Source organism: Elaeis guineensis, chromosome 1 (genome assembly GCF_000442705.2).
Source record: "Elaeis guineensis isolate ETL-2024a chromosome 1, EG11, whole genome shotgun sequence".
Lineage (NCBI taxonomy): Eukaryota > Viridiplantae > Streptophyta > Magnoliopsida > Arecales > Arecaceae > Elaeis > Elaeis guineensis.
Genome location: NC_025993.2, coordinates 4,988,064 through 5,009,625, shown reverse-complemented (window position 1 = coordinate 5,009,625; position 21,562 = coordinate 4,988,064). Strand labels below are relative to the sequence as shown.

The 21,562-nt window shown below is 38.8% G+C and overlaps 1 protein-coding gene and 1 non-coding gene across 2 annotated transcripts; both read right to left on the bottom strand.

The window, feature by feature from the left end:
• Positions 1-8,378: 8,378 nt before the first annotated feature.
• LOC140859491 (MICOS complex subunit MIC10-like) lies at positions 8,379-20,136 on the bottom strand. The gene is made up of 3 exons (XM_073261468.1): positions 19,879-20,136; positions 12,300-12,445; positions 8,379-8,672 (listed from the first exon to the last, which is right to left on the bottom strand). Exons 1-3 carry the CDS (start codon positions 20,015-20,017, stop codon positions 8,658-8,660), a joined length of 300 nt encoding a protein of 99 aa, XP_073117569.1. The 5' UTR covers positions 20,018-20,136; the 3' UTR covers positions 8,379-8,657.
• Positions 20,137-20,390: 254 nt separating this feature from the next.
• On the bottom strand, positions 20,391-20,472 carry TRNAS-CGA (transfer RNA serine (anticodon CGA)). The gene has a single exon. It is a non-coding gene; the product is annotated as a tRNA-Ser (tRNA).
• Between the last annotated feature and the right edge of the window lie 1,090 nt (positions 20,473-21,562).

The following is a 21,562-nucleotide window of genomic DNA, read 5'->3' as shown; positions in this document are numbered from 1 at the left end:
ATCTCTCTCCGACGGGATCTTGCTCTGATGGGGATCGGGAACAGCCGGTGGCGAGCGGCCTGTGGTTTGGATCTAGATCAAAAAAAAAAGACGGACCAAAAGGAAACGGGGCCGGTGATTCTTCTCGCCACCGTGTCCCCCTTCTTCTCCTCCTCTCCTTCTGGCGACTACGCGTGGCCGTCCAAAAATTTGATGGAGTGATTTTTAATAAATTTATATAATAAAAATAACATAATAAAAATAAAAATAAAATAAAATATATTATATATTATATATATAATATAACATATATTATACATTATAATATATAATATATTTTTTCTTTTATTTTAAAAATAAAAATAATATAAAATAATAATAATAATAAAATAATAAAAATAATAATATAATATATTATATTATATATTATATATTATATATAATATATATTATAATATATAATATATTTTTATTCTTTTATTCTGAAAGATTAAAAAATTTGTGCATAGAATGTGATTTTTAATAAATTTGATTTAAAGATATTTTAAAAATTTGATATTACATTATCAGTAATCTGATTGTTATATCAAACATATCAATCAAGATTTTCAATAATTTTACTGTAATATTATCTGCGTGTATTAAACACAGTAATCAAAATTACTGACAATTTATCCAGATTCCAGATAATCCAGATTACTAAGTAATCTGGATTATCACTATCTAGTAATGCATCAAATGCAACCTAAAGATGTTGACAGTTCAAAAATAGCAGGGATAGAATTACTGTCTCATATTGTTGCAGTCTTTACCGCCTCTCATCCAAGAATTGGGTGATCATTTGGTACATGAGTTCTGGATGTAAGCTTCATTTAAGTTAATGATTTTAGTCACATTTACGGAAAATTATGAGCTTATTGGTTCTGTGCTGCTTATCTATTTGTTGCCATTTGTTGTGATGCCTAAAGCAGTATCAGTCCTTTTGTTGGGTGGATGTCCGGTCAGGACACCACCTCCCAAGATCCTTTCGGTACCATACGATGCAGCAGGAAGAAAGAAGAAACAAAACAAAAGAAAAAACAATCAAAATACGTGGATCAGCCACAAAAGGGCTCGCCTCCACGGGGCATGCAAACTTCACTATGAAAAGAAAATTTTACAAGAGGAGACCTCACCCTCAACCCTTGTACACCCAATTCTCTCTCACCTGAAGTTCCCCTCACAAAAGCTCTCTCTCTCTCTCTTGGAGACCCCCCTGAACCCCTGAAGTGCCTGGTGACCGCTGTTCAGGAGCCTCCTGCTCCTTCTCTCTCAGCGCTCTCGCCTCTCTCTCTTCTCGGATTCGTACGGGCTTCGTACGGTGCAAAAACCAACCCGCTCCTCTCTGTTTCACGATCAGGGCCTTTTATAGGCCTTAAACCTGGTTTAAAACCTAATTAGATTAGGTTTAGGTCTCCTAAACAAGTCAAATCAACCTCCTGAACCGTCGGATCGTCACCGCAATCTCCCTGGGCTGTCAGATCGTGCTTCGATCCACGGAATAGTACCGTGGACCGTGAGAAACGCGTGAAAAATGCCCACGCGATCCACAGGCCCAGCCGTGGACCGCCCGATCCACGGTGGACTGGGGCAAAGGGGCCAGAAAGGCCGGCAGGGCCTGGGCCGGCCCGCGCGCGCGGGCCTGCGCGCGCCTGGGCCGCGCGCCCGGCTGGGCCTAGCACGCGCCTGGGCCGCACGTCCCGCGCGCCGCCGCCTGCGGCCGCGCCGCTGCCACCCGCCGCCGGTCGCCGGCGGTTCTCCGCCACCTCGATTCTCGTGCTAACTTCAAAAACTCGTATCTCCTCCATCCGAGCTCTGTTTCAGGTGATCTTGATCTCGTTGGTCTCCATTTTTTGCCGCGAATGTCACTGTGGGCTTAATGTGGACTGAATCTCGAGGCGTCAAATCCTAACAATCTCCATCTCGACTCGATATTCGGCCTCCTCCAAACTCCGAGAGCTTCTGGATCTCCTCACCCCCATGCCCTGGGGCAATCGCCTGTTGATCATGGATGGGCAAACATGGGAGTCGAGCCAGGCTGCTCGATCCCATCTCCGTCGTATGCTGTACTCCTCCTGACCTGAGACCTGCTCGGGGCATCGTCCTGCGGTAATAGGAATCTCACCTTGCGATGTCGCCTCTCATCCTCCCGAGTCTCCTGTCTCGTGCCCGATCCGCCTCCTGGAGCTCCACCTCACTCTGAGCTCCACCTGGCTCCCGAAGCTCCACCTCGCATTGGGCTCCCTGCCAGGTAATAATGTCCTCTGCTCCCCTTCTTCCCCTCTAGCACAATCTTATCGCCGCATAGCACTCTCAGGATTCCTCCACCAGCTACCGTCCTGTAGCCTCTCGAATCCAATCTACTAAGTGAGATAAGATTCCGCCTGAAATCGGGTATGTATCGGACCTCCCCCAATCTCCTCACTGCACCGTCATGTGTCCTCCAGCTGACCATCCCAATGCCTCTGATCGCACAGCTCGATCCATCCGGCAGATATACAGTGCCCTCACTGTTCTCCAGGGAGTCAAGCTGCTCCTCTCTGCAACATACATGATAGGGGCATGCAGAATCTAATATCCACTGCTGGGAAGAAGTAGATACCTCGTCAGATATCTCTAGGACATCTCCATCTAAATCACTGCCGGCCGTCGCTACAGCAGCCACCGTATGATTTTTAAGTTGAGGGCAATCTCTGGCTAGATGCTCCAACTCCTCACACCGGTAATATCTGGTTTTGCTCAAGTCTCTCCTGGACTTGGATCGCCCTCGTTGCGATCTCCTGTTGCTCCATCTACCGCCTCCTGCTCCTCCAGAAGCCACCAAAGCTGAGCTACCGCCACCTGAGCTCGAAGCTGGGTTCTCCCTCCTGAGAACCTCGTTCTGGAGTATCGCCGCAGTGACCTCGTCCATCTTGATAGTGCTCTTCCCCACTAGAAGAGCAGTCACCAAGGACTCGTACGAAGGGAGAAGCGACGCCAGCAAAACCAGCGCCCTGGTCTTCTCCTCAACGTTCTCGCCAACGCTGAGAAGGTCGGTGAGGATCTTCTGGAAGTGGCTCAGATGCTCCTGCATGCTCTGTCCCTCAATCATCCGCAGTTGGTAAAACTGCCTCCAGAGGAAAAGAGTGTTGGTGAGAGATTTCGCTATGTACAACTCCTCAAGCTTCGACCACAGCACCGTCGGGGAAGTCTCGCTCAGCACATGGATCACCACCTCATCCGCTAGGTACATGCGGATGGTACTCACCGCCTGCATCTGTAGCCGTTTCCAATCCCGCACCTCCATGGTGGTCGGCTTCTCATCGCACAAGAGAGCATCGATCAACCCCTGTTGGATGAGCACGTCCTTCACCCTTGCCTGCCACATGGAGAAATTGCTCTTACCATCGAACTTGTTGATCTCCATCTTGATTGTTCCTGTTTTCTCCATCTTCAATCTTGCTCACCATCGCTGCAATCTGCGTCCTTGTACCGCCTTGCTCTGATACCACTTGTTGGGTGGATGTTTGGCCAGGACATCACCTCCCAAGATTCTTTCAGTACCACGCGATGCAGCAGGAAGAAAGAAGAAACAAAACAAAAGAAAAAATAATCAAAATACGTGGATCAGCCATAAAAGGGCTCGCCTCGACGGGGCATGCAAACTTCACTATGAAAAAAAAAATTTATAAGAGGAGACCTCACCCTCAACCCTTGTACACCCAATTCTCTCTCACCTGAAGTTCCCCTCACAAAAGCTCTCTCTCTTTTGGAGACCCCCCTGAACCCCTGAAGTGCCTGGCGATCGCTGTTCAGAAGCCTCCTGCTCCTTCTCTCTCAGCGCTCTCGCCTCTCTCTCTTCTCGGGTTCGTACGGGCTTCGTACGGCGCAAAAACCAACCCGCTCCTCTCTGTTTCACGATCAGGGCCTTTTATAGGCCTTAAACCTGGTTTAAAACCTAATTAGATTAGGTTTAGGTCTCCTAAACAAGCCAAATCAACCTCCTGAACCGTCGGATCGTCACCGCAATCTCCCTGGACCGTCAGATCGCACTCCGGTCCACGGAATAGTACCGTGGATCGCGAAAAACGTGTGAGAAACGCCCACGCGGTCCACAGACCCCGCCGTGGACCGCCCGGTCCACGGTGGACCGGGGCAAAGGGGCCAGAAGGGCCGGCGGGGCCTGGGTCGGCCAGCGCGCGGGCCTGGGCCGCGCATGCGCGCGGGCCTGCGCACGCCTGGGCCGCGCGCCCGCCTGGGCCGCGGGCCTGGGTCGCGCGTCCCGCGCGCCGCCGCCGCCCGCCGCCGGTCGCCGGCGGTCCTTCGTCGCCTCGATTCTCGTGCCGACTTCAAAAGCTCGTATCTCCTCCATCCGAGCTCCGTTTCAGGTGATCTTGGTCTCGTTGGTCTCCGTTTTTCGCTGTGAACCTCGCTGTGGGCTCAATGTGGGCTGAATCTCGAGGCGTCAAATTCTAACACCTTTCTTTTGATGTGTGAAGAACTGAAATAATTTAACATGAGCAGTTTAGCGTAGAGAAAAGGAACATAGGACAATTGATGCAGAGCTTTCCAATTTCGGATTGCTTCAGTTCTTGATAACCCAACTCCAATCTTGGGTTACTCTCCTGATACGCACAAATTAAAAGGGAAAATAAAGAGGACGACCAAAGTGCTAATGAAGAATCTTGAGGCATCTTAGGTTGTTGCATGTTGTTAGGTTAATCTGCTGGCATTCGCGCAGCATCCACATTTACCACGGTCGTTCTACCAGTTGCTCCTGACCCCTTAGCTTGCTTTCATGGTTTTGACTCGAGCTTATTTCGAGTACGTATGATTATCACAGCCTTGCTATGCTCTTTTATGAGCTTGTGCCTATTTTTTATGGGAATTTAGCATGATAGGTGACTTCTGGTTTTGATAAATCCAGTCATGCAAGCAAGAGTAATACTTGTGGAGGGCTATTTTGCCTTTGATATTTTAGAAGAATCCTTCTGATAAAAGAGTTTCATCAAATACAGAAGTGTTTAAATAATAATTCAGATAAACTTTAAATTTATCTAAACTATATGATAAAAATAAGAGAGAAAAATTTGACTGACCAAAAGTCTGGTTGGATTGGCTCATTTAGGATACAGATGAAGATGTCCTAAGACAAATTTTCGATCTTTGTACCGGTGTTTATTAGAAATTCTAGCCCAGGATACGATTGGAATATCCTCTCTTGGAGCACAACTGTGAAGAGGATTGACAAATTTTTCAAAACTCAATGCATTAAATAGAAGTATAAGAATGTTTAAATAGTAAAGAGATGAAGTAGGAGAGAGAGAAGACTTGAGAAAAAAAATACACTGCTTTGTTTAGAATCCCATGCATCCGAACTCGTAAGCTTACAGAGACTATGCAAAGATATGAATAAAGAGATGCTTTGACTGCTTGACCATAATAAAAAATGATCTATCAAAGAGAAATATGTTCGTATGAAAAATATGTCCGTTTGGTCAAACGATCAATTGATCATTATCGTAGCGAAGATTTAAAAATATGATAATAAAAAAATAAAATAGTCATACTATCAATTGAGCCGGACCATGCGTGCATGTGGTGTAAAATTCACTTTCCTTCTTGATCCAAGCACTGATGGGTAAGGAAAGAAAATATATAAACATCAAGAAAAGATTGTCCTTTTCAACGTGGGATTCAACTTATAACTAAAACTTTAAAAGAATCTTTGGAGGGAAGAAAAATTTTGAATTTTTCTCCAACTCCCAGACATATTGCTTCTGCTCTACAAACGACAAAATCAATAAAGAGGGTAATAAAATGGAGATAAGCAAATGACTCTTTTTTTAATGAAAAAGCATATAACATTTCATTCATGAAATCTAGTCTGTTCAATCGCAGCATAAAATAGTTGCTCCGGTTAAAGCCAACACTTTTCCTAGCCTTTCACGATTGGCAGCTTGTTGTATAAATATTATCTTTTCTATGGATTTTATGGTTTGTAGATCTGACAGCAGAATCAATATCAAAAGCGAAATAATCCTCTATAGGTATTACTCAACTCTTGCTTGAATGAGCCGGGAGCACTTACAGAAAGTGGAAAAAAAGATAGGACCACAAAGAAACCAGCATGAGGGACAGAATATTACTACTTGTTTCTGGGTTAGAAGATGCTGATGGGGAAATAGTTGAGCCTCCTCGGGGTGCTCCATGCTCTCTACCATGTCAGTCAGGCTGGGTCAAAAGTGTAGCGCCATCAGACGCACTCGACGATTGATCCTTACGGCCCATTGATGCTTGAGCATCAGTGGATCGGCACAGTCTATATATACTCTATCATGCAACTAGAGATCAGCGTGATAGAGTGCGTCTGATGATGCTACATTTATTGTTATGAATTAAATGTAAAACTCAATTGAAAAATTAAATGTTATGACTTCTGTATTGCTTGCTGCTTCATTATATGACTTTCCAATAGCAGTTGTTATATTCCGGTGCTCATTTGTGACGTCCTGTGTCTTCATTATTACTTTCCATTGCAGCGAGTGATCAGAGAAAATTCAGGATGTCATGAAAACATAATAGCACATCATAACAAGAGCAGGAGGTCATAAACTTTGATTAGGTTGGATTAGATTGTCTACAACAGATCTTCTAATCCAACCTGATTTCAACCTTGCTCAAATCAATTCGACACGGTCTGGTAGGATTTTGGTCTAGTATCTTGTTGGTTGAGCCTTGTCTAGCTTGACCTTTTCAGATCAATTGGTTCATATCCATACTGAAAGCAAGAGTAGATATATCAAACAAATAATTATTAACAAATCTTCAATTAAATTGAGGATCACATTCATCCACTTCTTTTTCATGCATTGCACATGCCAAAATTTAGTGGCACAAGGCACTATGCATTGTCCCAAACTTTCAACTGAGTTCTACATTTAATTCATAACATTAAATGTAGCACCATCGGACGCACTCCAACAGATGCAGCCTAGCTGCATGATAGAGTATATATAGACTGTGCCGATCCACTGATGCTTAAGCATCAATGGGTTGGAAGGATCAATCATTGAGTGCGTCTAATAGGGCTACACTTTCGACCCAGCCTTACATGGTAGAGACCATGGAACACCCCAGAGAGGCTCTACTATTTCTCCGTTAGCATCTTCTAACCCAGAAACAAGCAGTAATATTCTATCTCTCATGCTGGTTACTCTATGGTCCTGTCTTTCTTTCCACTTTCTGTAAGTGCTCCTGGCTCATTCAAGCAAGAGTTGAGTAACACCTGTAGAGGGTTATTTCGCCTTTGATATTGATTCTCCTGTCAGACCTACAAACTATAAAATCCATAAAAAAAAAAGGTAATATTCATATAACAAGCTGCTAGCCATGAAAGGCTAGGAAAAGCATTGGCCTTAATCGAAGCAACTATTTCATGCTGCGATCGAACATACTAAATTTCATGAATGAAATGTTATCTGTTTTTTCATCAAAAAAAAAAAAAAATAGTCATCTGTTTATCTCCATTTTATTATCCTCTTTATTGATTTTGTGATTTGTATACCAGAAACAATATCATATTAGAAAGTTGAAGAAAATTTTAAAATTTTCCTTCCTCCCAAAGATTCCTAAAGTTTTGATTATGAGTTGAATTTCACATTGAAAAAGAATAATCTTTTCTTGATTTTTATATATCTTCTTTCCTTATTCATCTTTGCTTAAATCAAAGAGAGAAGTTTATTTTTTATTTTTTTATCATCATATTTTTAAATCTTCACTACCATAATGATCAATTGACCATTTGACCAAACGAACATATTTCTCAAACGAATGTATCTCTGTTTTAACTTATCATTTTCCATTATGGTCGACCAGTCAAAGCATTTCTTTGTTCGTATCTTTCCATAGTCTATATACCATAGTCAATATAAGATTACGAGTTTAGATACATGGGATATTGGACAAAGCATCATATTTCTTTTCTCAGATCTTCTCTCTCTTCTACCTAACAAAATTGATCACCAAGTTTTAGAATTTAATTACCTTCAAAGGATACTTTATCCACTACTAAAGATACTTTATCCACTACTAAAGAAATTTTACATCTGACCAAGGATCCAGATACCAATGGGACACCGAATCAAGGTATCATCCAATGTGTCAAAACAAAACTATCCCACTAATGTCCTAGTATCTTAATCGAGACGTCTTGGAATATTCTTTGATCCAAATATCGGGACAAGATGACGGCACATCCCATTCCATAAAAAAAATGAGACAAGTTCCATCTCATGAAATTTAAAATCTTGCACCTGACATTCTCATCAGAAATTATGGAAATATCTTTTTTTCTTAAAAAAATAAAAAAAAAAAGATCGTAGAGTTGTGATTATGTGGCATAAATATTCAAAAATATTCTCTGCAGTGACAGGTACCAGTTACCAGGTTACATGAGAGGCATTTATTATCTGCTCTCCGGAATCAACCAAAGACAACTGTTACAGTATTCTTTTGGAATCAGCAAAAAGAGTATTACATGTATTGGAACGATAGAAAAATGCCGCAGATACATAAGAAAAAAAGAAAGCAACGGCAATCCCTTTAATGCCAATTAATATTTTCTCCATCCTATGGTTCTGGCATTCCATTGGCATACTTCACTTCTTTTCCTCCTAGGATGACAGAAAGCAGACAGGCAAATCAGATGCTGAAGCTTTTCAGCTTCACAGGGTTTATAAGCTTACGCATTTACAAAAATAGATGATCTATTTAGTGACCAAATGAACAGAAACGCAAATTAATCGATTAAAGTTAATATGTGCATTTTCTAATTTTGCTAAGGTTATCAGTGATCATGGTACAAGAAGGGTCATGCTACATCAAGGCAAGCTGCTACATCTATGGGGAGGCACAAAATGCACAATGTGCTCAACATTTAAGAAGAAGCTAAACAATTTGATAACAAAAAAACATTAAAAGCAAGCAATCCATGATGTTCAGTCCACACTTATCTAACCTCCAAAGCCTAAGGCAGAATAACAGAGCTATCATCTTCAAGGTGCAAGGAATTAACTCTTTGTGAGCTACCCAGTGGGACCAAATAACAACGAGAGTATGTGTTTTCAGATCAGCCCCCAGGTTCCATCTTACCAAATGAGTATTCAAAAACATAGGATTGCTATAGAGCATTATCATCTGGGAAACAATAAAATTAAACCACCATAAACAAATCTTAACCCCCATTCTAGGCCACCTTGTTCTGATGTCCTGATTTATTGACGTCCAATTTTACCAAGCCTTGCTACATCATTACTTCGATCCGTCCAGCTACATCTAGGAACTCCTTGGCCTCCTAACCAACCAGTTCCTGGTCAAATTTCATTCTTTTCACATCTCCACAACTAGACTTGTAAATGGATCAGGTAGATCCATTTCCACTCTGCAATCAACCTGAAAATCACTTGTTCCATTCCAAACCAAAGTCATCTAGATCAAGGTTGGATCCAAAATGACCCATTTCAAATGTGGATTGGATATTATCATAAGACAGATGATCTAAACCTTAACAGACTGAAGACTAACACATCTTTTCTTGCCCACCCTGAACCTTATGGGATTCTAAAAACCAAGAATGCTATTAGCTATAACTTTCTGTAGTTAATCATTAGTTTGTGTTGTTAATAATAACTCAACTTTGTTGCCAATCTGACTTGGCACCCCTCTCATCTAGTTGGCACCCCTCTCATCAGCAAAGAACTAGGGATTATGGCACCTCCACCACATTTCTTAAAACAACAAAGAAGAAAACATATGTTTTGTTATTAATCTTTTTTTAGTGTATATTTGTTTTATATGTTCTTTTCATGCACAATATGCGTAGAATATAATTTAATATGCTAAATTTATACTGTTCCTTATGGCTTCTGTTTGGATTTCTTTGACCTGATTACTCAAAAAATCAATGGGCTATTAATAAAAATTATGAAGCTTGACATGATCCAAGTTGAAGTGGATCAGGGGTGGGTTCACATTACTGAACTCCTTCAAATACGAATCAAGGTTTGATCATGCTAACAGCCAATATAGCCTTCCAGCTTTATCCACAACTCAGATAAGCATTACTTGGTCCCCAGACAATCTACAAATTCTAATCACACCTTTCAGTAAAGACTACCGGTTTTTGCTCAAGTAATACCAACTGCACGAAAGATATAAACCATCCAATTATCTATTTCTTTCACTATCTCTGCAACTTTTAAGTTGATTAATTTTTCTTGGAAGTATCAACTCTATGTTATTGACTGCTAGTGTTGTTGAGGTAAGCACCGCAGATTATGTGGTGAGTTATTTGGAATTTAGATGCCCTAGACTTTTAGCATGTGCTTTCTAACAAAATTAGAATACAGATTAGCTGCTGTGCATCATATGTATATTGGAACCCTTGGACTGGGTCATAACAATGATTGGCTTGATTTTCTTGTTTGGGCTTGTGCTATACATCTTACATGGATCATCATCCACTGATAACGAAAGGCAACACCACAAAAAGAAAGCTTTCCATGATTTCACAATGAACCCAAATATCAGAACCTTAATATTCCTGTTTGGGCCAGCAGGCTGGAGGTTTTCTTAACAACTTATTATTTTCCATGATTTCTCATAGCCTAAACCCTAATTCCGAGATTCTACTTCTCATTTAGATTTGATAACCTATGATTAAATCTTTAAAGGCCACAGGCTTCTGCCTTTCCTTTCAAAACAGCAAGACACCCAAGTCTATCCTTAAATAAAATCTAAACAATAACCTATCATTTAGAAGCCTGTATGAATACATAATTGATCATTGGAAAACTTCTTCAGAGTTCTAATTTTTAGTCAATATCTTGTTTTTCATTCTATGTTCCTTTTTTGCTTGATATACTCTCTCACATCACTATCTTGTGATTTTCCTTTGCCTATGAAAAAAATTCGCTCTTTGATTTATTTTAACAATCTAGTGTCCTATATGTTTATTTCTTCCTGAATCAGTTCACAGTCAAAGTGTAAATCCTTGCACATGTCATAGGAACAAACACCTATCATTATGTATGGAGCACTCAAGACCATCATCAAATGCAGATACAAGGAGAAAGCACCCAACAGAAAAAAAAATTATTGCAGGAGAAACAGTAAGGACAATTTTTTCCACCATATTATAGGCATAACAATCAAAGTTATGGGGAAAACACATCATCATCTAAGCAGACTTTGTTGGGAGAAGTTTTAAGCAACAGAATTAATTTTGCTTCTCTAGAAATGGATAGACTGAGTTAAGCCAGAGGAGAGACAACAGGAAACCAAATTGCCTATAAAATAAATAAATGATAACTAACTAGGGATGTCATATATCTTTTTATGAACAAGAATGAGCCTTACCTCAAGCACTGACGCCATGCTTGAGGTTAAGGCTTCTAATTCTTAGTTAAGGTAACACAAGTGACAGAGTCTGAAAGAAAAGCAAGCACCACACTACCAATACTCAGAAGAGAAGAATTATTACTTTGTCGGTAGAAACTCCAGCCCTTTTCTGGAAGCATTTTCTTGAACATTTCCAAGCATTAGCTTAGTGATGAGAAGTTGCACGTGATAGCAGAAGGGATTGTCAACAATGAAAATTCAAGTTCTAATATAATAGTACAGCTCTGGTACAGTCTCAATCTATATGACTAACTATATCAACAACCATGTTATCTTACCATATGATACTAAAAACCATGGCATTCAGAAAAAAACATATTTAGAGGCACAGATCCTGATTTGAAAAATAATACAAAAACATCTACCAAGATCCCAAAAAAATACAGATAACTATAAGTGAAGAAAAACAATCATAAAAATATAGAATGTATGTGACATTAAATGCTTATTCATGTTGAGACAAATATGGGAGAAAGAGAAAAGAGAAGCAATAATGAAAACATCTCTATCACCAGCAAAATATAGCACCATTAGTTCATATTTAGTGAATTCCCAAAACAACTGCTTTATTTATAATTTGTGAATAAGTTGTTAAATTCATCTAGTTTTGTGTAATTATTAGTTAAATAGATTACCTTATAATAATTAGGATACTCATTTGAACAATAAAAAATTCAAGATATATTCAAGAACTTAATAATTTCGAGAATAATGTCATTTTGCCACAATTATAAACAAATTTTTGTCTTCTTTCTACCAAAAAAAGCTTAAACAAAATGCAGAAATAGTGCATAGTCATAGCACTAAATTAAGCAGTTACAGAGAAATGAAAAATAACTTACTTGTGCATAACCAGAAGGAACAGTTGAAACCTTTGGAGACAGCTTTGGAGGCGAACCATCAAATATGTAAGAGCATTCAGTATATGCTCTTCCGATCCCCACTCCAGCACCAAAAGCTACAGATGCCCATCGAGTTGTTGGACTCCCTAAGCAAACAAAACAAGCAAGATAAAGACATTTTAACTGAAGCAAAATGCCAGCAAAGAGTATAATATGAGGAATACAAGTAATTATTCAAAAGATACAAGTGGCACCTACTTCAACTATGACACATGTAGCCTGAAAATCAATAACCGATAAAAGTCAATGTTAGGTGATCATTGCATTTCCATGATAATAAAACATAATTAAGATTTCCGAAAAGAACAAAAAAGGACTTTTCTAGTGACATGTTTTATTCACATTTCTAAGCGGAGCATGCATTTATTTTTGTAATTTTATTCTTAACAAGAACAGAGTTTATATTGTCTTTGATATTATAAGACAAATTACTTCAATAATTCATCCAAGGTCTTAAGCCTTCATCCTTGAGGCACTCTATACAATAAAAATGCACCCCAATAGTTCAACTGTTGCTCAAGGGGGAGACAAGAAAATTGCACCAACTAAAAGCAGGAGTACATTTATCAAATGGGGCTTCCTATCATGTGATCATAACCATCCATGCATCAATTACAAGATCCCAACAAAGGTGTCTTTAGACCTAGTATAAGTGAGTCAATCCATTAGTTTTCCCCAGTGTTTTAAAAGGCAATTTTAGCATGCGAGCAGTGAAATGAAAGGATAAGATATTGCATATGTGGTCGTTGTCTTTTAACTATTAAAAAAAACACATTACATTAACTATAATAACAATAATCGTAATTATTTTTTGATGGATAATAACAAAATCAACAACAATAATAACAATTTTGCTTATTGCCTAGTACCTAATATCTGATACCAATAATTATAAAATAATAAACATTTTAATATTACTAATAATCATACTAGGCCCACTCGAAACCCACATGAAGCCACACCATCAGCTAAAATCTGACTTCCCCTTCTCAAGCCCACATAAGAATGGGTTGCATATGTGACTCCAGAATGATAAGCAAGCTCATATATTAGCCACATATATGCAGCCACAAGATGCTACATGGACTGCTTTTTCGGTCCATTTGCAGTATGACCACATATAATAACGGTATATAGGCAATATGGTGCGGTCAAGTGATCATATATGAATATGCAGGCCCATGTGCAGCAATGAGCCCTGCACTTTAAAAGAATGATTTTCCTTTGTTTGGTTTAGAAAATTTAGCACTAATGGAATCAGGTTGGATCACACTGGGTTGAACTTAGTTCAGTGTGGTTGGCAAACTACAGCTTATCTAGTACCGTCCTAGAAGATGTCTGCTTGGTTACCCATGCCAAGTAGTCGACTTATTTATGGTTCAGGTTGAGTATTGCTTGCAGGAAAATTTGTTTTAACTCATTCCCGACCAGACCTTGTCCAATCTATTGCCAGCTTTACTTCCATTATATCGATTTGGAGGTTGAGACTAAAGATTTTATAGCTTTTTCTTTAGTTGATCTCCAATTCTCCATTTACATTTCCCTCGGCATGTAGGTTAACTTCTTGTAATATTTATATATATTTCTCTCTTTCAGTAAACATTATCTTCTTTGCATCGCAATAATATGGGCACATAGATACTGGCCTACAGCCACATGCAACATGCACTAAGAATGAAGAAGAGAGTGTTGGAATGGAAAGAAAGCTATAAGGAAAAAAATATATTTTAATGTAAAACATGACATCACAAAAAAGTAACCCAGATAAATTGATGTATCTGAACATAAGCATTGAACCAAGAAAAACATGGCAACTTGTTAAATTTTGAGACTTTACAACTAGAGGAGTGGTGGGGGGTTCCTTCTTCCTTTCTCTTTTTTCTTGGTGGGAACAGCAGGGTTAGGTTTCCAAATTAATCCAGACAAAATCAAATCTCAAGTGAATAAGGTACTTGTTTCTTCTATATTTATGTTTTCATATTACATTTACATATCCTCAATTTGATCATCCCTTTAAAATTTGTATTAAATCCATTGCATGCCATATTGATATACTCACATGCATGATATGACAAGTTCAATGAGAGTTTTAAAGAATTGATAAAAACCAATATTACAGTATTGATTTCTCTGATGCACCGATCATAGCTGTGAGTAAATATGCACATTATAAAGTTGGCAAAGTGGTGTGAATATTTGTACTTTGAAATCTTTTCTTTTTCTTCTTTCTTTTTTTTTTTTTTGAAAGCATTACTAAGCACTCATTAAAATCAACATTAGAAGAGTGAAATGAAATATATAGATGAATCAATCATTGGAAAATCTCCTCAATAATATGAGAAGAGATGGACCAAGGCAAAGACAGACATCTGCTATAATTGCTAATAAACCCTGAATATTTGACTCTCATTCTTTTTCATTTCAATAATGCCCCCAGGCATCTGCAATGTTTATATATTTTTTTTTGAAAAGAAGAAAGAAGGAAAAAAAAAAGATTCAAACTAATCGACAAACTAAGAAGCATTATGAAGCCCCTTTGGTTTCATCCACCAAAGGGAACAATTGAACTTGAACGTTGACTACAAACCACTAATATCTCTCTAATAACATTAGTTAGTATATTGATAAAAACTAGCCTATCACATATCATATCTATGTTTGTTCTGAAATAATTACACTATATTGAAGGATCCTTCTTAACCAATCCAACTTTGATCACATTCTTCCTTTCAGAGATACGAAGCAGGTGGAGGCCAATGGTTCTTTTTGGTAAAATCATGTCCTCCACATCTAAAGCGACCTTAGTTATTGCGTGTACAGGTCACTTTATTGGAAACCGAAAATCCCTTAGAAAGTCATACTTCGCTCAGATACTTGTCTTAAAGAGAATCCGTATTTGTACATGATGATAATCTTGTTAAAAAGGGGTCAATTTGAAGATAATAGTGCAAAATGTAATGAGGTGGATAAAACCAATTTCTATTTTATCCTAAATGGCACCTACAACAAATGAATTGGGGATCTGATTGGTCCCATTTCAACAAGCCTTGTAAGACAAAATGAACATTATAGCTTATCCTTGGCTGGAACAAGCTGAATAAAGGAGGGGGGCAGACATGAGTTGCATTTCCTTTAGTTACTGGTAGTCACTGTAACGAAAATTAATGCCTAAGCTTGTTTTTTAAAGAAGTACCTCTGGAGTACCAATGATGACCAAAGAGACATTTTTTGGACCTCCAAATATATAACAAATCTTTATCTCATGTGATGAATCCATCAATAACAAACTTGAGGGATGTATTTCATGTTCATTCCGTGGCAATCTGCATACTTCTTATTTTCTTGCAATTAATGAAAAAAAAGCTTCATTTGATGATGAAAGTATAACTATGTGACTAAAGAAAGAAGTGGTGTAGAGTGACATGCACTTGAAAAGCAGACAGATGCTACAAAGCCAAAACAAGATAAAAAACAGGTCATCAACACACACAAGAAACACATTGAAAAACTAACCCCCGAGGTATACCATCCTACATGCAAAATCCACAAGAAGATGGCTGAACGAGGTGTTGCTTGCCCACTATAAAACCACCCCCCAAAATTTATTATGCTGCTTGAAAATAAACTATCAAGGAGTGGTCCCACATTCAATTACTAGTTCTTATTCAGTATACGAAACTATGCATTACCTTTTAACCCACTAAAATGAGATACTCTCAGATACACCTTTCTTTCTATGAAAAAGACATCACCAAGAACTACAGAAAATAAGGATGATAATCTGCAAAACCCTCTTTGTCATCAAATACAATGCCAAGTCTGTTACAAGCTAAAGAAATAAAAATTCGAAATTCAAGGCCTCTATGTCACCCTCATCTCGTTATGACCGTCACTAATCTTTCCAGTTGTCACCACAAAACTACCTTATTCTTTGTGTACCATAATAAAAAATCTATCCCATTCCTTCCATTCATTCCTTGCTAAAAGACCTATCTAACCACCATGTGACCCCAGCAGCTGCCCTTTCCAATTGCTTCTCTCATTGTGTCCACACTGTTTGTCCTCACTTATCTAAAGCATTGATCATGAATTTGCTCCACTCCTTTTGTAGACTCCTTTCCTAGAATGGACGGTAGCAAATATGAGGGAATGAGAAGCCTAGCAAAATGGTTGCTTGGTCGTTAATTGGGTGCTAACAGTAGTTACCATGCTGTAAAGCAAGGATACTTTCCTAGAGTCACCAAATCCAAATCTAATGCATACTAAATACCCATATGTGTCCAACATTCAATGTCCAATCTTTATCTAAAAAAAAAAGGTATTTTATAAGGATAGGATTCAAACACTTTCTGGCTACCACCAGCTACTTTTGCAAGCTATGAGGTCATAGATCAAATGGAAGTTGATAGGTTATTGTCTAGATCCACAATCCATATAGATAAATAACCCCACAGCACGTTACTAGGATCCACCCTTAAGGAAGGAGCAAGCTAGTGAGAGACTATAGAGAGCAAGTAAATTTTTTATTTAGAAAAGAAAAATAACTTTGACATATATAATATAACTATATATTAAAAAATATTCATTTATTAACATATCCTGGTTGTATCTAGAGTCTTTGCCATATCCAATTTTAAAGATTTGCCATGTCAATGTATCGTTATACTTTCATAGACACAGTGAGTTAAGCACGGTATAGAAAGATAGAAGGATATGAAAGAGAAAAAAATGAAGAACAGGGAAAAGAAAACGCTCAAATTTCCTTATAACTAAACTGGAGCAACCATGCGTAAAGCGAAGTTGATCTTATTTGTAAATATATATGATCTTAGATATCAGTATATAACAAACATACAGACATGATAAAATTTTTACCTTGTGAACGACATGAATTTATATATGAGAATACACATATACATCTTTCTACATATATTTATGCACAAAAATGTGCTCATATTTAAAAATTATATTTATGACTATAAGGATAAATATGCTTAAAATGGGTTCTGCTTCCAAATTCTTCTTATTGCAACATGAAATAAATTATCAAGTATTAACAAGTATTATAAGGGTAAAACTAAAAATTATGCCACAAGAAAAGCACATGATACAACAACAACTCAGAAATTGTTGGAAATACAACAGAAATCATAAATACAGACAGAAAATAATTACATAACCAGTAAAGAATAATGCAACAAATTTGCATAATTTTTGGGTAACACATCTTGTTTTCCTGAAACTTCAAAAAATAATTAGACAAGATTTGGTTTTCATCAATTAATGCCTAAACCAAGGAAAAATACATGAACAACTAATGGGTGTTTGATAGTTCTAGAAATTTCCGCTAATTTAATAACCATGCCTGTCTTTGAAAAAGTGCTTCTAAGGATTTCGGGTGTCATATATCAATCACAGATAACAAACAATACACAAAATATATCATTGGAAGTACACGATGAATGGTTTCCTTTAACTGAAATGCTGCATGGTGATCCTTGATTTATTGACTCAATGCACTAGGATGGAAAACATCAATGTTACTTGCACGTGACATGGGTGTCACGTGTCCAAATGTCCAGAAGAATTCAACATGTTAACCTTGTAAATATTGGACATGGGTAATATATTTGTATCTTATAAATGTATGTCTGAAAATACATTGAATTTTGCATATAAAGAATAATAAGCTAGATCTATGCTCCATAGGTTCAGAAGATTTGAAGATATGGATGCTAATTATTATGTTAGAATTTAAAATGTTAATACAGAAGTGCCGAAAAAGGTATACACATAATGATGATGGCATCACAACTTGATGGTATAAAGTGTCAGAGCATTATGAAGTAATCTAAGTGTCCCAAGTGCCCAACATGTCAAAAAAAAAAAAGCCTAAAATTTGGAATGTCCAGGTTTACTGCAGCAAAATTCATTAGATAATTTCTAATCTTCTTACAATTATAATCCAACTTTTTACCCTGTCCAAAAGATAGGAATAGGAGATAGACTACTTTGACAAGGGCCTTTATTTTTCACCATAACATGTGGTCCTGGCAACAAAATATTGAGATAGAAGATAATATACTTCTCACGAGTGCTGCAATCCCCACTTCTCTTCAACTCCAGAATCATGACTCTGTCCACCCATCTTAAGCTACAAGAACTCCTCATCGGTTGATTTCTTTTTCTTTTATTTTCTTTTTTTTTTATGGGTAGGCTAGATGGCCTAAAGTTCATCACCAACATTTAGAAAACAAACAAAGACATCCATCAGCCTTGAGAAAATGTACAAACAGAAAAAGAAAATCAATTGTCCAAGTCTTATCTTTGGCACTGAAACAAGCCAGTCCACCTAACTTATCAGCAAGCTGGTTCCCTTATCTAAAAAAGTGTGAGACCTGCCACCCAGTCACCTGATTCAATAAGCATCAAAGACCGGAGAGGAAAGGAAGCACACAACAGGGACCATTACTAAAATTTTGCCATTCCAATCTCCATGAGGGAAAAGTTGCAACTTTCAAACATCAGAGATGCAGACAATAGGGCATGGAACCTAATTGTTTGTTATTATTATTGAATCACTATAAGGGAAAAATCGGCTGTCAAAGTCACATATTGCAATGCGCACCATACTCAAAATCATTGGTCTCTTCTTAAGATGGACCTCTTCTATTAAAGAGAAGAAGGAGAAGAAATAGATCCACTTCCGCAGCAACTAGCTAATCATCATTTTGCTTCATCAGGTAGCTGATCTATAACCTTTGCTCCTCTTATTGTCTGACTGCTCTTGTATTTTTTTCACTCTTCACCCTCTTCCACTTCCGTTTCCCTTGTATGTATCTGTGATTTCAAATACTTAACGAAATCAATGGGCAGGCCTTGATGCCCTCCTCCTCATTCAAAAAACTCACGTACTGGAAATAGATTGTCTATTTTGATCCTTAATTCCATCATTTCACTCACATTCTTCGTGAACAGGTACACCAATAACGACAATACCAATTTCAATGATCTCTTACCCCATTACGCTCTCATTTCCAGAACCTATTCCCCTAGAAAACCTAGCCAGTAAGAAGAAGATTGCATCACAAAACTAGCAAAATTACAAGTTGCCACCTAAATTGCTACTGATCTAACCAACATCAGAAACCCTAAATATCAAAGAGTCCAACAGCAAAGCTACAAGCATAAATCACAAATCGATCTCAACACGTCCATATAAAAAAGATTTTAAAAATACTAAAAAAACATTCTTAAAAAGCCAGAAGAAGACAACCATCTGAAGATATACCCACACCAAAATAGAGAGAGAGAGAGAGAGAGAGAGAGAGAGAGAGAGAGAGAAATGAAAAATGAAAACGCAACAATAAGCGTCCATAAGTATCAATAAAACCACAAAAAAAAAAAAAAAGAAATCCAAAATTCCCTCAAAACCCATCAACAAGCATCGCACTAGGTCTCACGATCGAATCGGATTAAAGGAAAACAAAAAAGGGAGAAAAAAGGGGAAGGCTCTCACGGAAGAGGAGGAGACCGCTGAAGGCGCCAGCAAGGGAGGAGTAGAAGAATCGGCGGATCGTGAGATCGAGGCAGGCGTCCCACTTGGCATCGAGGTCATAGCGAGGGGGGATCGAGGCCTGCTTCTTTTCTTCCGCCATTGCCGATTCCTATTAGAGCTTCCTTCGGGCTTCGGCGTTCGGCCTCGCTTCGGCTTTGCTTCCCCCTTTGCAGGGGAGGGGATCAGGGAAATGGGTCTTAAGAAAAATGGTGCGAGTTTTGGCACAGCGTAAGTTTTCTGTGGTGACATGGTACGATTTTTAATGCCCTTCCATCGAAGCAGACCGTTCGATCGCTGTCGCCACTTTTTTTTCTTTTTTTTTTCTCTCTATTTTCACAACAAGAGGACTTTTTAGGCAATGGAGCCATCGAAGCAGACCGTTCGATCGCTGCCGCCGCTTTTTTTTCTTTTTTTTTCTCTATTTTCACAACAGGAGGACTTTTGAGGAAATGGAGCCAAAAAAATTAATGAGCCGTCGACAGCAGGATTCGAACCTGCGCAGGCAGAGCCCAACAGATTTCGAGTCTGTCTCCTTAACCACTCGGACATATCGACGCACCAACTGGCGATTATTTCCAATTTATTTATTTGTTTTAATAGGATTTCTTTTCTTCCCCACCAAGTGTGGTACGCAGTTGGACAGGTGAGGCCCAAGATCACTTTGTCTCACCGAGATGCAGGAAACATTGGTTCCAAAACTATGGACAGGAGCAGCATGTTGTAGCTTGTGTAAGACGATGATCTTGTGTCTAGTTATGGGACCTATTACCAAGAGACAGGAAGAGGCATCCACCTTTGTATACCAGCCTATTCAGCAAGAGAGGAAAAAAAAAAATCCGTTGAGAAAAGAAAAAAGAAGAAAGAGAAAAAAAATACTATAAACAAATTAAGATAATATAGATCGGCCTCAAGTCTAACTATACAAGACATGCAAGCTTCATTATGAAAGAAAAAAATCAAACAAATACAAGAGGAACTCACCACTCAACCCTTGTACAAAGATCTTTCAATAAAAAATCTCAAAATTATTACAAAAAAATACTCTGAAACCTCTCAAGAAGCATCTCTCCATAATCAGGACATTACCAGCTATTCAACGCAACAAACGGCTCGTCAATTGGAGTTATATAGGCTCCAAAAATCCTAAAATAGTATTTCACTAGAAAACTGAGTCCAAATAAAATCCTAAAACCCTTCTGAACCGTCTGATTGTAACCGGCTCAAATCAGAACCATCCAATCACACAATCAGATCACGTCCAAACTCTCAAATCGCATCTGGAATCTCCATGGACTGTTGGATCGTGATCGGGAGCTCTGATGGCTATTAGATTGCGCTTAATCACGCGTGGACCGCGATAGCCTCTGCCGCATGAACCACCGTGCACCGAACCACACGGAACTAGCCGCGTGTCGCACCTCGGCCTCACATTCGCCCGCACGCATATGGACTGTGCAAGCACCCGGTGGACCGCACACCTGGGCCTGGGCTGCACGCCCACGTACTGAGCCACGCCTGGCCGGGTTGCACCCCTGAGGCCGAGCCCACGGGCCTGCGCCACCTGTGGTGTGTTTTTGAGCTTGTTAGATTTCGTTCGTCATCCTGAACCTCATTCTATACTTATTGTGAATTGATTCTCGAAGTA